We start from the raw sequence: 22,969 nt of genomic DNA, 5'->3' as shown, positions 1-22,969 counted from the left end.
AGCTACTAGCTCTTGCCTCTACCTCAGACTGAGAGTGTGATCCAGCTAGTTCCATGAATCCTCAGAGACAATAGCTCTCCCTGTCTGGAAACTAAACCTCCAGAGACCCTTTGCTCCTTCCTTTTACATCTAGTGCTGGGATTAAAGGTGTGTTCCCAAGTGCTGACATCACCTTTGTGTGAGCTGTTTCTCTTTAAGTCTGGATCAATTTCATGGAGCTCAGTGTGGACTTGAACTAACAGAGATCCATCTGCTTGTCTCTTGAGTTCTGGGATTAAAGGTGTGTGCCACCACTGCCTGGCTCTATGGCTAGCTAGTATGATTGCTGGAGTTAAAGCTGTGTATCTCACCTGTCTGACCTCTATGGCTTGTGGCTATCTTTGCATTCTGAACCCTCAGGCAAACTTTAATAAATCATAAATATCACTATATCTACCCCATCATCAACAAGCACCAATGTGTCAAGTCTTGTTCAGAGAGAAACTAGTTAAGAGTTACTACAGCATTTCAATTGCCTGCTCATTCATTTTACTTTGGTGAAGCATATGTATCATATACATTGATGGAATCAACTGGATATATTAATTCCCAGCTTCCTTAACAGTGCCAGCTGGTTACTCAAAATAATGTAAAAATCTTAGAGAGTATTCAGTTTATTCTCTTATTGGACAGAAGGCAAACCAAGTACCTGGAGACCCAACATACCAGCAACTGGGAGGACATAACCTATGCTGGAGACGGAGGAGCAGAGAGGCCCTTCAGTTGATGGAGATCAGGATACAGCATCTAAGAGAGAGAAGTCGGACTCAGGATAATGTACACCAGTGTTAAGTCTGAGCTGACACTTGTCCTTATTACTTACCGGCTATCTAAGAATCTCTGCATGTTACTAAATTATTTTCCTCTTTTCAGATCCTATGAAATCAGAATTGTGATTAAAAGAGATAGACAAATTAAATAAGCACTCAGTACACAATACAGTCAGCCACTGTAGCAGCATTATCATGGGGTGATCCCAACTTCACAAATACTCAGAAATGAAAACCTGGGGAAGTGTTTTCATCTATCAAATTAAACATTCTTAAAAGAGAGAATGCAGTGAAAGATTTGCTCCTTGTGTATGTCACTATAATTTGGGGAATTGTTCAGACGATTAGAAATACCTAAGCCTACCAATTCTGAATATTTGATTCAAAGAAGATTAAAAATTCTACAGAAGGCTCAGAAAGAAGTTAAAAAGTGACACATAACATCTAAAGATCTAGAAGCAACAGAAATACCCCACAACTGGAATGGTTAAACATTTCATATTTTTTTCTGAAATAAGTGAAATATTTTCTGCATGAATTCGGTAAATCAAAAAGCTTGGGAAAACACATGATATTAAGAGAAATGTTCCATGAGCTTGCATATGGAAAATTTACCAATAAGCTAACATTACTGATAGCTAAGTTCTAAAATTCTTTGTTAACTTCCTCTTCTGGTGTTCTTCTTACAACACCCTTATAGTGAGTGCTTTATCAATGAGGATTATTTATCTGTAACAGAAAACCTAACTTATCTGTATAGAGCGGCTTTCCTATGTTCACAATTAGCAGACGCAATCATTCAATAACTGACATCCTTGGAGCCCCAGCTCTTGTGATATCTCTACTCTGTACTCAGCATCAGGTTCTTCCAGTTCTTATAGCTGCTTAACCTCATGGTATCTAGGAAAGTGTGTTTCCAGCTTCTAGAAAGATCGTGCTCTGTGTAGGCAAGCCTGGTGGCTGCCCTGCTGGGAAGAGACTGAAAGGAAGCAGTGCTGGAAAGAGGAATAACAACATCTCTCACAGTTACTCCTGCAGTTTTTCAAAGTAAGTTTATTGTTTCTAACATCATGAAGGTAATTCATATCAGTGAAGAAATTTTGGGAAACAGAAGACATAAAAACTCACGCATAATCCTATTACATGAGACAATCATGAGATAAACATTTTAGTGCATTTCTTTTCAAGCTCAAAATACAAATAATATAAATCAACACAGTTAAATATATAGTTAATCTAAATTAATTCACTCAATTTGAAAATATGAGAGTCAATTTAATGGCTCAGTGACAGTCTGACATGTGGAAGGAGAATAGTTCATTACTCTTTCTTATAGGGCATTTGTGCGCATTTAATACTATATAAGCTGTGGCCATTATGACCACTGGACATACTATTTCACCTATCTCTGATTTACTTGTTAACATCTTCAGAAACTGAGATTACTGAACAAAACTTAAGGATCTTTATTTCCACACTGCCAAATAAACATATTACATATTTAATGTAAATATAATGAATACAAAATGGAAAATTATTCCCCTTAAATGATGGTAAAAACTTCAGGTGTTGGTAAAATCATCTGATCATATAATTGGAAGGTTTTATACAGGAAGAAATTATCTTAATGTAAACAGAACTATCTGAAACTGTCATGACAATACCCTTTAGAAACATACCACAGCTTTTAGCACATATTGCCGTCATTTTAAACAACAGTCAATACTGACATCTTCTCTGGCATTATAACAGAAGTAACTCTTCTCATAGTTTCTGATGTATTTCCCTTCAAAGGTCTTTAATTTGTATGAAAAAACAAAACAGAGAAAAAAAAACCCTAACAATGGATTAAAACAACTGTGATGTCCTACAACATAAAGGGTTCATTTCACCATGTGGAACAGGAAAGTAGTCATTCATGTCTCCCTTTCTCTTCCTAGTGTGCCCCTGCTTCTCTTGCTAAAGACAGCTCTCTTGACCAACCCTCCTAATTCTCCCTTGTTCTGACCTAACATTGGTAAGGCTTTGTTGTAAAGTCTACCTGTATGAACAAGGAACTTAACTCATCAGCCTTGCATTGTGGCTACTCCTACCCCAGACCATCTGTGCCCTGGGATGGCACTGCTCTCCAGACTTACCACCACCACTACAGCTCTCCCTCTGCGCTCCAGACCAACAACTCAAAGAACATATTCAATCAATCCTAATGTAGACTTGGGAAACTGGGATGATTTCTGGAAGTTTTAGTGAAGGAGACTTAAGTCTTAGAAGTTATACAATGTATGTGCTAATTACATAGAGAAAAACAATTATTTCACTCAAATAATGTAATGCTCAGTATATTACCTGCCATAGGAAAGGCATCTGAAAAAATCTCTAAGAGATATAAAGAAGCAATCACTTTATGATGATGAAAACCAAGAGATAGGGTATTTTCTAGCTAGCTTAGTCTCTACAAGCCAATAGCACAGCTCCTTGTTAGCTGACCTTTTACTCAAAGGTGCTGAGATCCAACTGTTTACTCTTTCCATCCTCGAGTTCTTGTGTTTTAAGACAGGAAACATTAAGAGCAAAGCAGGCAACGTCTCACAGGGAAGACTCAGGGAATGAAAACCAAATGATCACTAAGGACTTCAGAAAAGAGCTCTAAAGTTGCTTGTAAATTTCCTTCTGTTTGAATCATTACAAACTGGCAACTCCCTGTACTTAAGTGTGGTACCCCAATGAAAACCAAGGTACTAGTGGTAGCAGCAGTGACTTCTGGAACAAAGTATTCATTTTAACGGTGTAGCAAACAAAATATGTGATGATTGTTAACTCTTCGTCCTGAAAGTGCTGTAATGGAGACAAAAAGCTTCAGTCTATTGAGAAAATTCAATGATTACTCCAATCTAAAATGTCAAGGAGGTAATAAAAGACACTTTTTGAGACAGGATCATGTAGCCCAGGCTGTTCCTGGCTTTGAACTCCTGATCTTCCCACCTCTGCCTCTCAAATACTATGATTACAGTCCTGTGCTACCATGTCTGGCTTGAGAGTCTGTAACTGATAGTTTAAGACAACACACTGACCTATATATACTAGAATCCACAGTGTCCCTAGGGCCAGGTCATGTGCTGACAAGAACAATGACATACTTTTGAAACTGGCTCTGAACTGTGAAAGGCCAACCTCAAATAGATAAAATTCTGTAAGGTTAAATTAAAGCTCTTATAATAGAATATGATGGCCTGAATCTAGGCGATACATAGTAAAGAGAAAATGGGACAGTTTTTAAATTCCTGAAAAAAATCTTTAATGTCACCCAATACAAAACATTTGAAACAATTTTTAAAAGGCAGTGACACAGGAGTTACCTGGTATCAAATGCAGCTCCAGCATTAACCAAGAAAGATGATACATACAATACTTGATTGAATGAGGACACCATATCTTTGTAAACTCTGATTATTTAATTTTGGCATAATAGTAAGTTATAATTTAGCATTTCAAAAATAGACTTTCATGTTTAATAAACTATTGGGTCACACAAGGCAGTGGCCTATAAGCATGCCTTCGCTCCATACACCAGGCTGCTGTTGCATTGGAGGCAATGAGTTCCATCCCGTGGATTGTAGGATCCAGGGCTGCAGATCACTGTGAATAAACCATAAGTTAATGAGCAACATTCCTCATAGTGCCACATAAGTTAACTTAACATGACAAGTTGTCAAACAAGCTTTGTTGTTGTTGTTTTAAGTCAGTCATACAGTCAAGTTCAGCCTTGAACTCACAGTCTCCCTGGAGTATTGGGATTACAGACATATACCATCATGTCTGACTAATGATAATTTTTTAATTTTATTTTTAATTGAGGTAAAATATATAGTACAGAATTTACCACCTTATCCATTTTAAGCATTCCCTTTGGTAGTGTTAAGTATAATTGTATGTGCACCAATCTCCAGAACATTTTCATATTGTAAAACTGCATGACTATGCCAACTGAGCAACTCTCTATCATTTTTTCCAGTTGCTAGCAACCATCATGGTTCCTAATTCTCTAAATATGACTAATTAATACTCCTCATACATGTAAAATGTTTAGTACTTTGAGTCTGACTTAATTAATACTATGCTTAAAATAATTTTGTGGTCATATACTATTGAGATTGAAGGCTGAATGCATGATCATTTTTAAGTTACAGCAGAGCCCTAAGATAAAAGTAACTACTCACAAGATAGTCCATAACAACTATGTGTACAAAGAGCCAAGAGCTGCAAGAGGACTGCAGCTTATTCCTGATCTTCTTATTTCAAGTTCTATCTGGATGACTTGATAAATGTGCGGTTTGGGGGCAATTCTTAACTTAGCTTGGTTTGATCATTCCGTGCTATCACAGATACTGCTGCAGTTGTCACTGCATGGCAGGAGGTAAAACGGTGCAGCAGAAGCCATGCTCAAATACCACAGATGAAGGAGCCAAGTCTCTAGCCTTCTCTTTCCTTGTTAGCAAAAGAAAAACAGACCTAGCCAATGCCACAATATTAATGTGAAATGAAAATCAGAAGTATGATATGAAAAAGTAGGCACTCAACAAATGCTAGCTCTGGGCCAAATACTGTACTATGGACAGCTGCCTGTATTGACTGTATCCATTTCAAGTTGGGGCAAGTGTGTCACATGATCCACCAAACCTACTAAGTAAACCGAGGTCTCTGATTAACCATATCTTTTTCCTGCTGCAAGCTGGTAAATGATTGTAGATTGTGTTAAAGAATGGTTATTATGGGCCATCTAACTTTCAGCACCGTGATTCAGAACTATGTGTTACACTTAAATCTGCCTCAAACTCTATTTTAGTTTGTGTCATTTATGTTTGAGATGTATTTTCCAAAAACATAGAAATATTTTAACTACTTATTCAGAAGAAGAATTTTCCATACTATATTCTAGAGTTCTTCAAGTTACACCAAGCAATTTATTGGTGGAACCACATTTCTAATGTGGAAAATGTTGGTTATACAAAGTTACAATTCTTTTGTTTAGTAATACTGAGGCTCCTTAGACACTTAAAAAGTATATATTAAACTTACAAAGAAAAATGCAATATGGCATCAAAAGCACTCTTTCTCTCAAACAGATATTAACATATCTTGAAAAACTAATATGAACATGTTAAACAAATACACTAAAACAAAACTTCTTAAACAATTATGAAAACAGAAGAGAAATCTACATGCAGTATTTGCAACATATTTCATACTGATTGTTACAAACAGCACTAAGAGTAACATGAAAATATCTGGGTTCAGATGAAATCAAAGATCTTCTAAAGGTTTAGAAGTCTAATTTGATCAAAAATGCACAATACCATGGAATATTGGTTTAGAAGTCTAATTTGATCAAAAATGCACAATACCATGGAATATTTGTCTGTAGCACTTTTTCTTAGTACTGTACATACCAAAACATTTTGTTCTGTTAAGTGGAAATAAGGAAATTATTGAAATATAATTTAAATCTAAAGGATACTATCAAACTACATTTTTTTGGTAACTAGCCAGTACTGATATTTAAAAAGAAATTTAGAATATAAACTTTCACAAGCTTTAATCAGGGAATGTCTTAAAAGCAGAAATAAAGTTTATAAAATAAAATTATAATTATACATTAAAATTAAGACTTAATTAAAAGTCATAAAAGCAATAGTCAAAGGACAGACATGGGAAACTATTGCAGATACATTAATTGGAATGTATAAAAATTCATATATCTTGATAGGAAAATTTAAAATTGGTATATATTATAAAATATTAGACAAATAATGAATCGATATCATTTGAGTTGTATTAGTGAATATTTCTTATCCACATCAACAATGTAGGCAATTCAGACACTTATGAAAAAGTACTAAACTTAGAAAAAAGTCATCAAAGGGCTATTAGAAAGCACTGGGCCTTCATCCCTTTATGAATACATTACAAAGCTACTAGCAATTGGTGAAAAAAAAAACACTGCGAGAGCTCTGAAAATCAGACACAGATCTACAAAAAACCAAACTAACACAAAACCAAAACAACAACAATAACAAAAATCTGTCTTCAAAATGGTGAGAAGTTTTATGTTGACATTAGTTAGTCTTGTCCCCTTATGCCCAGCAATACAACTCTGTGAGGTCACTGCATACATCAGAAAAACAAGGCCTATTCAGTTCATAGCCCTGACCTTAGGGGTGCTCTGATTCTATTCTGTGACAGCACAGCTCTGAATGCGAGAAATTACACAAGAATATGAGAGAAACAACTAAGGCCTACAGAGGAGCAAGAGGTAAGACTAAGAAAAATAGGCATTTAAATGCATCCCAGACCATACGCAACGAAGCAGAAGAAAGAAAGCATATGCATGGGACCAAGGATATAAAAGGTGATGAACATGAGGAATCATGCAGGGAAAAGTAAGTCAAAAGTAGGAGAGATGTCATTTCCTACCCATTACAATACGCAAAAATTACAACCAGAAAATAATGCTTGGTAAGCATGCTTGAAACTGCATGGGGAGAGATGTTGAAGCTGTGAAAAAAAACCACATTAAGATTCACCCTTATACAAGTACCACCTAGACAAACCAATGAAAACAATAAAACTGGGGTGGTCTGGAGCTAGGACACAGAGAATGGGAAATGTATACAAAGCAGACAAATGTAGACAAAGCAGAGGAGACAGATCTTAAAAATTATTTGATGAAGATGATAGAGACTCTCAAAGAGGAAACAAGCAAATCCCTTAAAGAAACAGAAGAAAAAAAAATAAAACATGAAATGGGGGAAAATGCAAACCAAAAAATTCAAGAAATAACACATCACTAAAGAATCTAAAGAGTACCAAGAAAAAACAACCAAACAAAGAAACAACTCAAACAGTTGAAGGATTGAAAGCTGAAGTAGAAAAAATAAAGAAAACACAGAATGAGGGGATGCTGGAAATAGAAAAGACGGGTAAACGATCAGGAACTACAGATGCAAGTATCACCAATAGAATACAAGAGATAGAAGAGAGAATCTCAGGTATTGAAGACTCATTAGAGGATATACAGTCATCAACCAAAGAAAGTCTCAAAACCAACAAATCCCTAACACAAAATATTCAGGAAATATGGGACACCATGAAGAAGCCAAAACTGAGAATAATAGGTATAGAAGAAGGTGAAGAAATACAGCTCAAAGGTACAGAAAACATATTCAACAAAATCATAGAAGAAAACTTACCTAACCTAAAGAAGGATATGCCTATGAAAATGCAAGAATCTTACAGAACATCAAATAGGCTAGATCAGAAAAACAAGTCACCTCGCCACATAATAATCAAAGCATCAAACCTACAGAATAAAAAGAAAATATTAAGAGCAGCTAGAGAAAAAGGCCAAATAACATATAAAGGCAGACCTATCTAAATAACACCTGACTTCTCAATGGAAACGATGAAAGCCAGAAGATCCTGGACAGATGTCCTACAAACACTAAGGGAACAAGGATGCCAGTCCAGACTACTATATCCAGCAAAGCTTTCAATTGCCATAGATGGAGAAAACAGAATATTCCATGACAAAACCAGATTTAAACAATACATATCCACGAATCCAGCTCTACAGAAAGTGCTAGAAGGAAAACCTAGACCCAACAAAGATAACTACACTCAGAAAGACACAGGCAATAGATAATCCCACTTTACCAAACACCAAAAGAAAAGTGGAGCAGAACCTACACACAATAACTCCACTACCAATAAATCAAGCACAAACAAGAATCATCAATCACTGGTCATTAATATCCCTCAATGTCAACAATCTCAACTTGTCTATAAAAAGACACAGACTAGCAGAATGAATCCTTGCCTATAAAAAGACAGAACCCATCCTTCTGCTGTATACAAGAAACACCCCTCAACATCAAAGACAGACGTTACCTCAGAGTAAAGGGTTGGGAAAAGATTTTCCAATCAAACGGACCCAAGAAACAAGCGGGTGTAGCAATCCTTATATCTAACAAACTAGACTTCAAATTAAAATCAATCAAAAGAGATGAAGAAGGACATTTCATATTAATCAAAGGAAAAGTCCATCAAGATGAAGTCTCAATATCGAACATCTATGCACGGAATACAAAGGCCAACGACATTTGTGAAAGAAACATTACTAAAGCTCAAATCCAACATAAAATCTCACTCACTAGTAGTAGGAGACTTGAACACTCCACTCTCACCGCTAGAGAGGACCTCCAGACAGAAACTTAACAAAGAAACAAAAGAACTAATAGAAGTTATGACCCAACTGGGTTTAACAGACATCTATAGAACATTCCACCCAAACACAAAGGAATATAACTTCTCGGCACCACATGGAACCTTCTCTAAAATTGACCACATAATAGGAAACATAGCACAGATACAAAAAAATGGAATAATATAATCAGACCACCATGCATTAAAATTAGAATTCAACAATAACACAAATCGCAGAAACCCTACAAACTCATGCAAATTGAACAATGCACAATTGCACCATCCCTGGGTAAAGGAAGAAATAAAAAAGAAATCGAAGACTTCCTGGAATTCAATGAGAAAGAAGATACAACATACTGAAACTTATGGGACACTCTGAAAGCAGTGCTGAGAGGAAAATTCATAACACTAAGTGCCCACATGAAGAAAGTGGAGAACAGTCACACTAGAGAAATAATAGCACAGCTGAATGATCTAGAACAAGAAGAAGCAAACTTACCCAGGAGGAGCCAACGCCAGGAAATAATCAAAGTGAGGGCTGAAATCAATCAAGTAGAAACCAGGAAAATATTGCAAAGAATCAATCAAACAGAGAGTTGGTTCCTTGAGAAATTAACAAAATAGACAAACCTCTGTCCAAACTAACCAAAAGACAGAGAGAGAGAGCATGCTAATTAACAAAATCAGAAATGAAAAGGGGAACATAACAATGGACACTGAGGAAATCCAGAGAATCATCAGGGCATACTTTGAAAATCTGTGGGGAACACAAGTTAGAAGAAATGTGATAGCTCAGTCAACACCAACAACAAAAGTGTTAAATCTGGACCCTGATTAGAGCCACCTGATGCCCTGGGACTGCACATTGCAGATCCCAGCTAGCCAGCACCCTGGTCCCTTTGTCTACAAGTGGGAATGCCTGTTTTCGACCTGCCTTCCTGTCTCCTGCTCAGAGTCACCTGAGGCCTGGGGACTGGGTATTGGGTAGGGAACCCATCCAGGCGATCCAGCCCACTCAGAGATTGCCAAGGCCCCAGTAGTAGTTCTGACTGCATCCGCGGGAAGAGGAGAGTCATCAAACAATTGGACCGGCTTGTACTCACCGGAAGGAAACCTTGGTATCCTACATACCGGGAGAAGAAGAGACTCCTCCTACACCCACTGGAAGAAGGGATGGGAAGGCGGCAATAAAAAACAACACTCAGGAAGAGAAAAACTAATATGACACCACTAGAGTGTCTAGAGATTCTAGAGACTCTATCAGCAAGACCAGAACATCCCAGTGCAGATGAAGCTGAAGGAAATGATCTTAAAAACACCTTCATGAAAATGATACAGGCCCTCAAAGAGGATATGAAAAAATCTCTTAAAGAAATGGAAGAAAAAAACGAACCAAAAAAATCTAACCAATGCAAGAAATGGAAGAAAACACAAAGCAAAATTTACAAGAAACAATTCAAATAGTGCAAGGGTTAAGAGCTGACATGGAGACAATAAAAAAAAGTCTGAAAGAATGCTGGAGATAGAAAAATTGGGGAAATGGTCGGGTACTACAGATGCAAGTATAACCAACAGAATAGAAGAGATGGAACAGAAAATCTCAGGTGTTGAAGACATACTAGGAGAAATAGATTCATCGACCAAAGAAAATCTTAAGTCCAACAAAGCCCTAACACAAAATATCCAGGAAATATGGGGCACTGTGAAAAGACCAAACATAAGAATAATAGGTATAGAAGAAAGTGAAGAAACCCACCTCAAAGGGGCAGAAAAACAAAATCATAGAGGAAAACTTTCCCACCCTAAAGAAAGGCATGCCAATGAAAGTAAAAGAAGCTTACAGAACACCAAATAGAGTGGACCACATAAAAGAGTCCCCGTGCCACATAATAACCAAGACCTCAAATATGCAGGATAAATAAAGAATATTAAGAGCAGCTAAGGAAGATGTCAAGTAACATATAAAGGCAAACCTATCAGAATTAAACCTGACTTCTCCATGGAAACTATGAAAGCCAGAAGGTCCTGGATAGATATTCTACCAACACTAAGAGACCACAGATGCCAGCCCAGACTACTATACCCAGCAAAGCTTTTAAACACTATTGATGGAGAAAACAAGACATTCCACGACAAGACAAGAATTAAACAATACATATCCACTAACCCAGCCCTACAGAAAGTTCTGGAAGGAAAACTCCAACCCAAGGAAGTTTACTACAACCAGAAAAACATAGGCAATAGATAATCCCATTTTACTAACAGCCAAAAGAAAAAATGGTAGAAATCCAAACACAATTCCACCACCACCAACAATTCCAAAACGAACAAGAATGAGCAATCAATAATCATGAATAACCTTCAATATTAATGGTTTAACATGCCCATAAAAAGTAACAGAATGGATTTGAAGACAGAATCCACCGTTCTGCTCCATACAAGAAACACACCTCAGCTTCAAAGACAGATTTTACCTCAGAGATAAGGGACCCAATCAAATGGACCCAAGAAACAAGCTGGGATAACAATCCTAATATCTAACAAATTAGATTTTAAACTAAAATCAATCAAAAGAGATGAAGGAAGTCATTTCATACAATTCACATGAGAAATCCATGAAGATGAAGTTTCAGTTCAGAACATCTAGGCCTCAAATACAATGGCATCCACATTAGAAAAGAAACATTACTAAAACTCAAATCACACATAAAGCATCACACATTTATAGTGGGAGACTTCAACACCCCACTCTCACCACAAGACAGGAACTTAACAAGAAATAAAGGAAATAACAGAAGTTATGACACAATTGGGTTTAACAGACATCTATAGAACATTCCAACCAAACACAAAAGAATATACCTTCTTCTCAGTACCATATGAAACCATCTCTAAAATCGACCACATACTTGGCAACATAGCCAACCTCAACATGTACAAAAAAATTGTAATAGCACCCTATATCTTATCAGACCACCAAGCTTTAAAGTTAAAATTCAACAGCAATCTAAAGTGCATAAAACCAAAAAACTCCTAGAAATTGAAAAGTGTCCAGTTGCACCATTCTTGGGTCAGGGAAGAAATAAAAAGAAGAAATTAAATACTTCCTAGAATTCAATCAGAATGAAGACACAAAAACCCAAACTTATGGGACACTATGAAAACAATGCTAAGAGGAAAATTCATAGCATTATGTACCCCATGTGAAGAAACTGGAGAATAGTAACAGTAGAGAATAAACAGCACAACTGAAAGCTCTAGAACAAAAAGAAGCAAACTCACCCCCAGAGGAGTAGACATCAGGATATAATCAAACTGAGGGCTGAAATCAATAAAGTGGAAACTAGGAAAACAATACAAAGAATCAGTGTAAGGAAGAGTTGGTTCTTTGAGAAAACTAACAAGATAGACAAAACTTTATCCAAACTTACCAAACGGCAGAATGTAACATGCAAATTAAGAAAATCAGAAATGAAAAGGGGTACATAACAACAGACAATAAGGAAATCCAGTGAAGCATTGAAAACCTACACACCCCAAAATTCGAATATTTAATGGAAATGGACAATTTTCTGTATAGATATCACTTACCAATATTAAATCAAGAACAGATAACCAATGTAAATAGACATAATCCCTAATGAAATATAATCAGTCATCAAAAGTTTCCCAACCAAATTAAGTTGGACCAGATGGCCTCAGCGAGAATTCTACCAGAAATTGAAGAACAGCTAATACCAATTCTCCTCAAAGATTCTATGCAATAGAAATCAAAGGGTCATTGCCAAACTCTCTTTATGAGGCTTCAATAACCTTGATACTCAAGCCAAACAAAGACACAACTAAGAAGGAGAACTTCAGACCAATATCCCTCATGAACATTGAAGCAAAATACTCAATAAAATACTGGCAAATCAAATCCAAGAACACATTTGAAAAATCATCCACCATCATCAAGTAGGCTTCATCCCAGAAATGCAGGGATGGTTCACCATAGGAAAATCCCTCAATGTAAACCACCATATAAACAAGCAGAGTAAGAAAAATCACATGATCATGTCACTAGATGCTGAAAAAGCATTTGACAAAATCCAACACCCTTTCATAATAAAGGTCTTGGAAAGATCCGAGATAACAGGAACATACCTAAACATAATAAAAGCAATACACAGCAAACCAACAGCCAACATCAAACTAAATGGAGAAAAAACTCCACACAATTCTGCTAAAATCAGGAACAAGACAAGGCTGTCCACTCTCTCCATACCTCTTCAATATTGTACTTGAAGTTCTAGCTAGAGCAATAAGACAATAAGCCAAAAGCAATCTACAGATTCAATGCAATCCCCATTGAAATCCCAGCATAATTCTTCACAGACTTTGAAAGAATGGTTCTCAACTTTATATGGAAATACAAAAGATCTAGGATAACCAAAACAACCATGTTCAACAAAGCAATGTCCAGAGGCTTCAGCATCTCTGATTTCAAGCTCTATTATAGAGCTATAGTACTGAAAACAGCTTGGTATTGGCACAAAAACAGACAGGTAGACAAATGGAATTCAACTGAAAACCCTGATATTAACCCACTCACCTATAAACACCTGATTTTCGACAAAGAAGCTAAAATTATACAATGGAAAAAAGAAAGCATCTTAAACAAATGGTGCTGGCAAAACTGGATGCTGGCATGTAGAAGACTGCAGATAGATCCCTACCTATGGCCATGCACAAAACTTAAATCCAAAAGCATCAAAGGCCTCAACACATATCCAGCTGCACTAAAACTCTTAGAAGGCAAGGTTGGTGGTACCCTGGAACGAATTGGTACAGGAGATCACTTCCAGAACATAATAACAGTAACTGAGATTGACAATTAAAAAATGTGATCTCCTGAAAGTGAAAAACTTTTGTAGGGCAAAGGGTACAGTCAACAAGACAAAAAGGCAGCCCACAGAATGGGAAAAGATATTCATTAGCCCCACATCTGACAGAGGACTGATCTCCAAAAAATACAAATAACTCAAGAAATTAGTCACCAAACACCAAATAATCCAATTAAAAACTGGGCTACAGAACTAACTAGGGCATTCTCAATAGAGGAACCTAAAATGGCTGGGAGACAATTAAGAAAGTGCTCAACATTCTTAGCCACCAGGGAAATGCAAATTAAAACAACTCTGAGATACCATCTCACTCCTGTCAGAATGGCTAAAATCTCAAACACCAATGACAGTTTATGCTGGAGAGGATGTAGAGAAAGGGGAACACTTCTCCACTGCTGGTGGGAGTGCCAACTCTTACAGCCACTTTGGAAATCAGTATGGAGACTCCTCAGGAAAATGGGAATCAGTATACCACAAGATCCAGCAATTCCACTGTTAGACATATACCCAAAAGATGCAAATTCAAACAGCAAGGACATCTGTTCCACTATGTTCATGGCAGCATTGTTTGTAATAGCCATAACCTGGAAGCCACCTAAGATGTTCCTCACATGAAGAATGGGTGGAGAAAATGAGGTCCAATTTACACAATGGAGTACTACTCGGTGGAAAAAATAAATCTTGAAATTTGCAGGCAAATTGATGGAACTAGAAGAAACCATCCTGAGTGAGGTAACCCAGTCACAAAAAAGACAAACATGGTATATCCTCACTCATTTATGGATTTTAGACCTAGTGCAAAGTAGTAGCAGCCTATAGTCCACACCATCAAAGAAGCTAGGAAACAAGGAGAACCCTAAGAGAGACATATATGGTCCCCAGGGGAAGGGGAAAGGGACAAGATCTCCTGTGCCAACTGGGAGTATGGGGGGGGAGGAGAGAGGGAGTTAGAAGAAAGAGAAGGGGGTAGGAGGACATGAAGGAGCAGGAAGGTCGAGTTAGGGGAAGACTAGAGGAGAACAAGAAAAGAGATATCATAATAGAGGGAGCCACTATAGTCTTAAAGAGAAATCTGGCATAGGGAAATGTCCAGAGATCTACAAGGATGACCCCAACTAACAATCTAAGCAATAGTAGGAGAGGCTACCTGAAAAGCCCTTCTCTAGTAATGAGATTGACGACTACCTTACACAGCATCCTAGAGCCTTCATCTAGCAGCTGATGGAAGCAGAAGCAGACACCCACAGCTAAACATTGAGCTGAACTCTGGAATCCAGTTGTAGAGAGGGAGGAGTGATGAGCAAATGGGTTAAGACCAGGCTGCAGAAACCCACAGAAACAGCTGTTCTGAAAAAGGAGGAGCTCATGAACCCCAGAATGATAGCTGGAAAAGCAGTAAAGGACTTTTCCAGACCTTCTGAATGAGGATGTCAGTTTGGAGGTCTGGTTAATCTATGGGGCCTCTGGTAGTGAATCCATATTTATCCTTAGTACAGGAATGGATTTGGGCAGCCTGGACACATGGGGGGGGGGCTCTAGGCCCTGCTCCAAATGATATGACAGACTTTGAGGATCCTCCATGGAAGGCCTCACCCTCCCAGGGGAGCAGAAACAGGATGGAATAGGGGGCCAGTGGTCGGGGGCAGGGGAGGAGTGGAGGGAGAGGGAACTGGGATTGACATTCAAAGGAGTTTGTCTCTAATTTAAATAAAAAAGAAAACACAAACATAGTACTGAATAAAATTTTGAGGAAAATTCAGGATTTGGAAACTGAATTCAGTACGAATTCAGTAGAAATTAAGATGGAATTAAAAAACTCAATGACCCAGTTAGAAATCTCAGGAGAAAGCCTTACAGCAGAAACAATAATGTAGAAGATATAATGAATTTAAGAGAACGTAGAGGAATCATACCAAGCAAACAAAGAATATAAAATGTTTTAAAATACACAAAAGCACAAAACAAGAACTGTGATATACAATAAAAAGACCAAACCATTGAATTATAAACATAAATTAAGAATTTCAGGCAAATAACAATAGACCAGTCAACAAAATCATAGAATACTTACCCAAATTAAGGTAAGACATACTCATATGGAACTAGATCCACAGAATACCAGATAGATAGGGTCAGAAAAGGAACTCTCCATGGTATACCACAGTAAAAAACATTTAAGTATATAGCACAAAAAATAGAATACTGAAAGCAGCAGGAGGAAAATCACAAGTCACATATAAAGCAAAATTCATCAGAATAACAGCTGATTTCTCATTGCAAATTTTAAAAGCTGAAGGAGTCCAGAGAAATGTAACCCACAAATGCCAACCTAGACTACAGAACCCCACAAAACATTCTGTCATACTTTAGAGAAAAACTTTTCATCATATAACAAGCTACAAAGAGGGCATCACTGCTGGTGTAGAGGAAGCATGTTTATCATGGCTGGCACATGGATGTACAAATCAGGGTGCCAGGGTGTATACTTTAAATGGGAGGTCTAGAAGAAAAAGAAAGTAAAGCACATACATATGACTTAATAGAAGTTCTATCTATCGCTTGGGGTGGCAGTGTTGCCCCCCTCAAAGCATAGGCTAACATAACCCCCAATGCCAGGCATAGTAAACATGTCAGGAGAATCCAAGAAACACCCAAACATTACAGGCTACAGCCTACGTGCCTTCTGGAAAAAGAAGTCAGTGTACTAACGCTGAAGGCACAACACTTTAGGAGAACCTACTATTGCCGCTTTGCTAAGCCAGTATAATTTCTAACTACATTCCAGACCCCATCAAAGAAGCCTCTCTCTGCAGCCGATAAACATAATTAGAGAAGCCACAGCTGCTCATAATGCAGAGAACTGCTAAGCTTGAAGTCACCATCTCCGACTGACACATTTACAAAATACTCTCTACACTTAGGACCTAGTGGACACTGTGGGAAAGGAGACAGAACAGCTGGAAGAGCCAGAGCACTAGGACATCTGCTGCAAGATAGTTTTCCTTTTTAAAGTTTACTTTAAAGAGGACAGAAAGCAGACAAGCAGAGCAGAGGGGCTGAATCTGTGGGAAGGAGGAGGAGGAGGAGTGAATGGGATTGCATAGAATTCTCAAAAATATAATAATTTTTTAAGTCAAGGCAGTTATCCTTCTCTATACGTAGAGTGCAGTTTATTTAATATATGATTTAAAATAAGTCAAAATCTAAATGACTGTTTGAAAAGAAGACAAACATTAGTTAAACACAAGTGAAGGAAGTGAAGTTTTAGCCTCATAAAACATGAAATGGAGTTCATTACCTACCACAGCACTCAGGGCACTTTGGATGTTTGAGGGCATTTATTCCATACCCTGGGTAGCAGCGGTTAACCCACACCATCTGAAGGGTTCCTTCAATGTAGTATATCTCAGGCAGCGGCTCCACACGTTTGCCCAGAACTTCTACTTGCTGATTAAAAAACCTCTCTATGAGATTTTTAGCCTACATTAGAAAAAGAAATTTAAAAATTAATTATCTATATGGTTAACATAAATTTAGAATAAATAATTAGGGGGAAAAGTCTCAAATTCTTTATTAGTTAAGATACACATAACACCCAAATGGGAAAGTCTTCCACTCATGCAAACACCTCAAATGTTTCCAAATGTACTTTTATTTTTACATGTGATAGAAATACCTGGTTTGTATTTAGCAACTCTTTCGTTCTTTTGAACTTTGAGTAATTTTACAGATAGACAACTGCGGAAAAATAAGTCAGATGCTTAAAAGTAAACACATTTATAAAATTTAATTTACTTAAAATATTTTATAAGCCACTGAGAAGTATGTCTTCTACCACCCCATTCCTTATTTTACAAAGGAAAATAGGCTTAGAAACAAGATAAAATGTGATTAAGTTCTGGTTCTTTGTTATAAAACTAAACTTACAAATAGTAAGACATCATTTTGACAGATAATCACCTTGATATCTACAATACTGGCCCTGACTTGGCTGCTAGGAGTAACAAGAAGCTATGTTTTCCTCTATGGAGTCACATGTCTACATGAAATATGAAATAGGTTCATGAACTCAAACCAAAAGCAAACCAGTTAGCTTCCTCTGCAACAGAAACCTGTACATCCAGACTATTCAGAAGCTAGGATAACTGGGCACTTCAACCTGTCCAACTCCTTTAAATACCTCCATATAAATAATTTCCTTGATAAATTTAAGAATTATTAAACCTTTTTAAATAAACTACATTGAACATAAATAGGAATCTTGTTTCTCTATTACTCAATTACTTACATGCTTTCACATATTAAGTATTTTGTAATTTTGATAAGCTCTGTCTAATGAATTTCATATTTACTCGGTCAAACATAAATTTCAGATAAGGAAGTACTGAAAGAATTAGTCACAGGGACTGGAGAGTTGGCTCAGCAGTTCAGAGCACTTGCTGGCTCTTACAGAGAGGACTTGACTTCCAGTCTCGGCCCCCACATGACAGTCCATATCTCCCTGGAACTGCAGTTCCGGGGGCTCCCCAGATCCCAGCACAAGGCCATGGAGTGCACTTGCATACATGCTGGCAAAACACCCATACACGGAAAAGCTTACATGCAATCTGATACCTAACTGCTAACATTTAAAATGCTGTCACAATTAAAAGTTTAGAGAGACACAAACCACAATCATGCAAAATCCTATGCAAAATAAAAGCAATCAAAAGCCTACAAAAAAAATTAAAGAAAACCCAATTATCTAGATCTGAGAACACTGACAGGCACATATCAGACTACTTTCCTCATTCCCTCCCTAAAAATTACAGACAAAAAACTTTATCATAAAAATAATAGTATTAAATACCCAAACAATTTCTGATACTGCATATTTTGATTGTACATGTATGGCTAATAATTTGTACCAAAAGGTAAATGGGAGGGATTTTGAACTGGGTAGAAATTATAAGTACATATGTACATTTTTAAACAATTTAAATGATATAAGAATTATGATAATTTTAAAACGTTTCCAAAACTAAAATTCTAGTTTGAGGCAACAAATATAACTAAATGAATATCAGATCTCTTGTGCTATTCCTCTTCTTCTCTCCATAAATCTTCACAGAACAGATAATTATATTGTACAATTAAATTGTTCTGCAATGACTAGAAATGCAATTATTTCAAAACAAACTTTAAAACAACCATTTGACAGAGACAAGTCTGACAATTTACTTTGAATATTGCAATTTCCTCCATTGGACCTGTCAGATAATACTGAATAAAATTATCTGAAAATGCTTTAATGCTTTTGTTGTAAGTTAGCTCACCAAATTCAGACGGAAACAATTGCCTAGATGTGTATGAGTTTCTGGAAAGGCAGTAAATATCATACATCAGACAAAATCAGGTTTTAATTTCACTAGATATCAAAGAGGATTTACCTCTAGACCAGCGGTTCTCACCCTACCAAATGCTTCAACCCTGTAATACAGTTCCTCATGTTGTGGTGATCCCCCAACACTAAAAATATTTTCATTGCTACTTCATAACTAATTTTGCTACTGTTATGCATCATAATGTAAATATCTATGTTTTCTGATAGTCTTAGGTAGCCCCTGTGAAAGGGTCATTTGTCCCCCCCAAAGGAGCCAAAACTCACAGGTTGAAAACCACTGTACTAGACAATTATTTGAATACTTTATGTAACATACTATTTAAGAATATATGGGGGATTTCTGCTCAGGTGTAGGCCATGCCAGCCAGAAGAACAGGTAGGGTGCCCGCCTACCCTCTAAACTGTCACACATCCTCAGTTCAGTTCCCACAGGCCCAAACTACTGCCACTCCTTCCCACCTCACTGTATGCCTCTCCCCCATTGCTGTGCCCCCGCTTCCATCTTTGGCAAATATCCAGTGCTTAGATGCAGGCCACTCCAGTGAGAATAACAGGTACAGGCCAGGCCAGCCAGAACAGGTAAACTCACTGCTGGATCACAGGCCATGCCAGCTGCCAGAACTCCATATAGGCAGCCCACCCACAGACCTCCTCCACCCCTCAGTGCCTGTCACACTAGTCCCAACCCCTTCTGCCCTCCTCATTACAGTATCCACCTTACAACTCAGGTAGAAACCCTCTGCTTAGCCAAAGGCCATGCTAGCCAACAGAAGTCCAGGCCACAAAGACCAGAAGACCAATGAGGAAACAGAAACCAAACAAAACACCCATCCACCATAAACAAACTCAGAAATCAACACCTAGTCCCATCATCAACCCAAACCCAGATGGATGACAGAGTCCAGCTTAAAAACACAGTCAGCAACAGCCAGCAAATATATCCCCATCAGAGCCCAGCTGCCCTACTACACCAAGCCCTAAAAATCCCATATCCTAAAACCAAACTTACAAAGATGATAGGAGTCCTTAAATAAGAAATGAATAAATCCCTTCAAGAAAATAAGAAAAAGACAAATGAAAAACTTACAGGAAATGAATAAATCACCCCCCCACACACACACAAACACACTGCCACCTCCCAAAACAACAATGAAATAATAGGAATTAACAATCAATTGTCATTAATACCTCTCCACATCAGTGGACTCAATTCCCCAATAAAAGGACACAGGCTCATATAATGGATGAAAAAACAGAATTCATCCTTCTACAGCATACAATAAACACACATCAACATCAAAGACAGACATTACCTCAAAGTAAAGGGTTGGAAAAATATTTCCCAAGCAGATGGACCTAAGAAACAAGTTGGTATAGAACAGACTTCAAACCAAAATTAATCAAAAAAGATAAGGAACAACATTTCGTACTCATCACAGGAAAAATACACAAAGAGGACATTGCAATTATTCACATCTATAACCTAAACACAAAGGCACCCACACTTGTAAAAGTTTAAACCACACAGCAACTGAAAGACCCTGGCCCAGTTTAAACAGGCAGCTGAGGCTTATGGAGAATTCCGTTCCCCCACAGCTACATAGTCATTGCCTATCAGAAGGGAGCTCAGTCCCAAGGACACAGGTTCTCGGGTATCTGCAGGTGGCCGGATGGCCAGCTCAGCAGGATTGAGCAAACACAGAGACCAATTGTTCCTCAGATAGGGCCACGGCCAAGACTTGAGTTCCAAGAAAAACCTCAATTGCCCAATCAGGGTCCTGTTACTAGGCTTCTCGCTTCTGTACTGCGCTTTTTGCTATAAAAGAACCCCTGAGTCCCCAGCTCGGCGCGCTCAGCTCCCCGAGACTGAGACGCCCGGGTACCCATATGTCACCAATAAAGCCTCTTGCTGTTGCATCCAAGTTCGTGGTCTCGCTGTTCCTTGGGTACGGGTCTCACTTCCGTGAAAGTATCCCTATTGGGGTCTTTCATTTGGTGCGTTGGCCGGGAATTTGAGACCCCGGCCCAGGGACCACCGACCCACTTCTGGGAGGTAAGAATTGTCCGGACTCAATTTCTGTTGTCTGCTGTCTGTCTTTGCCTGTTATTTTCTCGCGCCTGCGTCTGTAGTATACAGCTGTATGCATCTGTATCTGGCGGCACCGAGGAGGAACTGACGAGTTCATACTCCCAACCGCAGCTCCAGGAGACGTCCTGGTAGCGTCTGGAGTCCTTAAGGACTCATCTGGGTTAGGAGTAGATGTCTAGGAATCTGCCCCGTCTGTTTGGGGAAGTCCCGCTGGCCGATGGATTTTCCATCCTTGTAGGGGACGAGGACAGGAGCACGAGGCCCCCGTCCCCGAGCCCATCTGAATTTTTGCTTTTGACTTTACGTCAAAGCCGCGCAGCGAAAATCTGTTTGTGTTTCTTGTCTGTTCGTCCGTCTTAGTGTCGTTAGTCATCGCTCTCGAGGAGATGGGCCAGGCAGTTACCACTCCGCTCAGTCTGACCCTTTCACATTGGCAACAGGTTCAGGAGTACGCTCATAACCAGTCTGTCGATGTGCGCAAGACGAAATGGATCACCTTTTGCTCTTCTGAATGGCCAACTTTTGATGTTGGCTGGCCACGAGATGGCACCTTTAACCCTCAAATTATCTTCCAGGTGAAGGAAGACTTCCAGGTGGGGTCATGGATCCTGGACCCCAGGGCCACCCGGACCAAGTACCCTATATAGTTACCTGGGAAGCGCTGGTCTATGACCCTCCTCCCTGGGTGCGCCCCTTTGTGCACCCAGGAGGCCCCCCTCCTCCTCCTCCCTAACCCCCGCCAATTCCAACCCATCCGCATCCGCACCCCCCCTTCTGCCCCCTTTGACCCCCTCCCCGCATCCTCAGTCCTCCCATTCTGGCCTTTACCTCGCCGTAACTAAGCAGAAAGAGAAAAGAGGAGACCCTAAGGTCCTCCCTCCTGAAGACGGACTTCTGCTTGACCTCCTGACGGAGGAACCCCCACCGTACCAGGCTCCTCCAGCAGAACAGCCAGCAGCAGCAGCTGAGGCCCTACCATTGCCATCCGCCAATCCGGAGCCTTCACCTATGGTCTCCAGGTTGCGAGGCCGCAGGGAACAGCCCACTCCTGATTCCACCGCCCTGCCTCCCCGTATGGGCCCCGATGGCCAGTTGCAGTACTGGCCGTTCTCTGCCTCAGATCTTTATAACTGGAAAAATAATAACCCTTCCTTTTCAGCAGACCCCGTGAGACTGACTGATCTATTAGAATCGGTTCTCACTACCCAACAGCTTTTGCAGGTCCTCCTAACTTCGGAGGAAAAACAGCGGGTCCTTCTTGAAGCCCGGAAGAATGTTCCTGGGGCAAATGGACAACCTACGCAGCTTCCAAATGAAATTGATGCTGCTTTCCCCCTCGACCACCCAGACTGGGACATCACCACTGAGGCAGGTAGGACCCATCTACGTCTTTATCGCCAGTTGCTTGTAGCGGGTCTCCGAGGGGCAGGTAGGCGCCCTACAAATTTGGCCCAGGTAAGACAGATAGTTCAGAAGGCAGAGGAATCGCCAGCCACATTTTTAGAAAGACTTAAGGAAGCTTACAGAATGTATACCCCATATG

The 22,969-nt window shown here is 39.0% G+C and overlaps 1 protein-coding gene across 5 annotated transcripts in view; it reads right to left on the bottom strand.

Annotated features, from left to right (window-relative positions):
• Nucleotides 1-1,842: 1,842 nt before the first annotated feature.
• Nucleotides 1,843-22,969, bottom strand: part of LOC101840955 (zona pellucida binding protein) — a 121,121-nt gene continuing 99,994 nt past the window's right edge. For 3 of the 5 annotated variants that reach the window (XM_040746665.1, XM_040746662.1, XM_040746663.1), the window contains 2 exons: nucleotides 17,253-17,434; nucleotides 1,843-4,445 (listed from right to left, as the gene is read on the bottom strand). In XM_040746665.1, coding sequence (XP_040602599.1) covers nucleotides 4,334-4,445; nucleotides 17,253-17,434 — 294 coding nt within the window. In that variant the 3' untranslated portion in view covers nucleotides 1,843-4,333. The remainder of the gene's footprint in view (nucleotides 4,446-17,252; nucleotides 17,435-22,969) is intronic. The other 2 variants (XM_021234635.2, XM_040746664.1) reach the window with 1 other exon arrangement.

The sequence above is a fragment of the Mesocricetus auratus genome, unplaced genomic scaffold (genome assembly GCF_017639785.1).
Source record: "Mesocricetus auratus isolate SY011 unplaced genomic scaffold, BCM_Maur_2.0 Super-Scaffold_100006, whole genome shotgun sequence".
Lineage (NCBI taxonomy): Eukaryota > Metazoa > Chordata > Mammalia > Rodentia > Cricetidae > Mesocricetus > Mesocricetus auratus.
The sequence above is the reverse complement of the archived record's forward strand: the minus strand, read 5'-3'. Positions and strand labels throughout refer to the sequence as shown.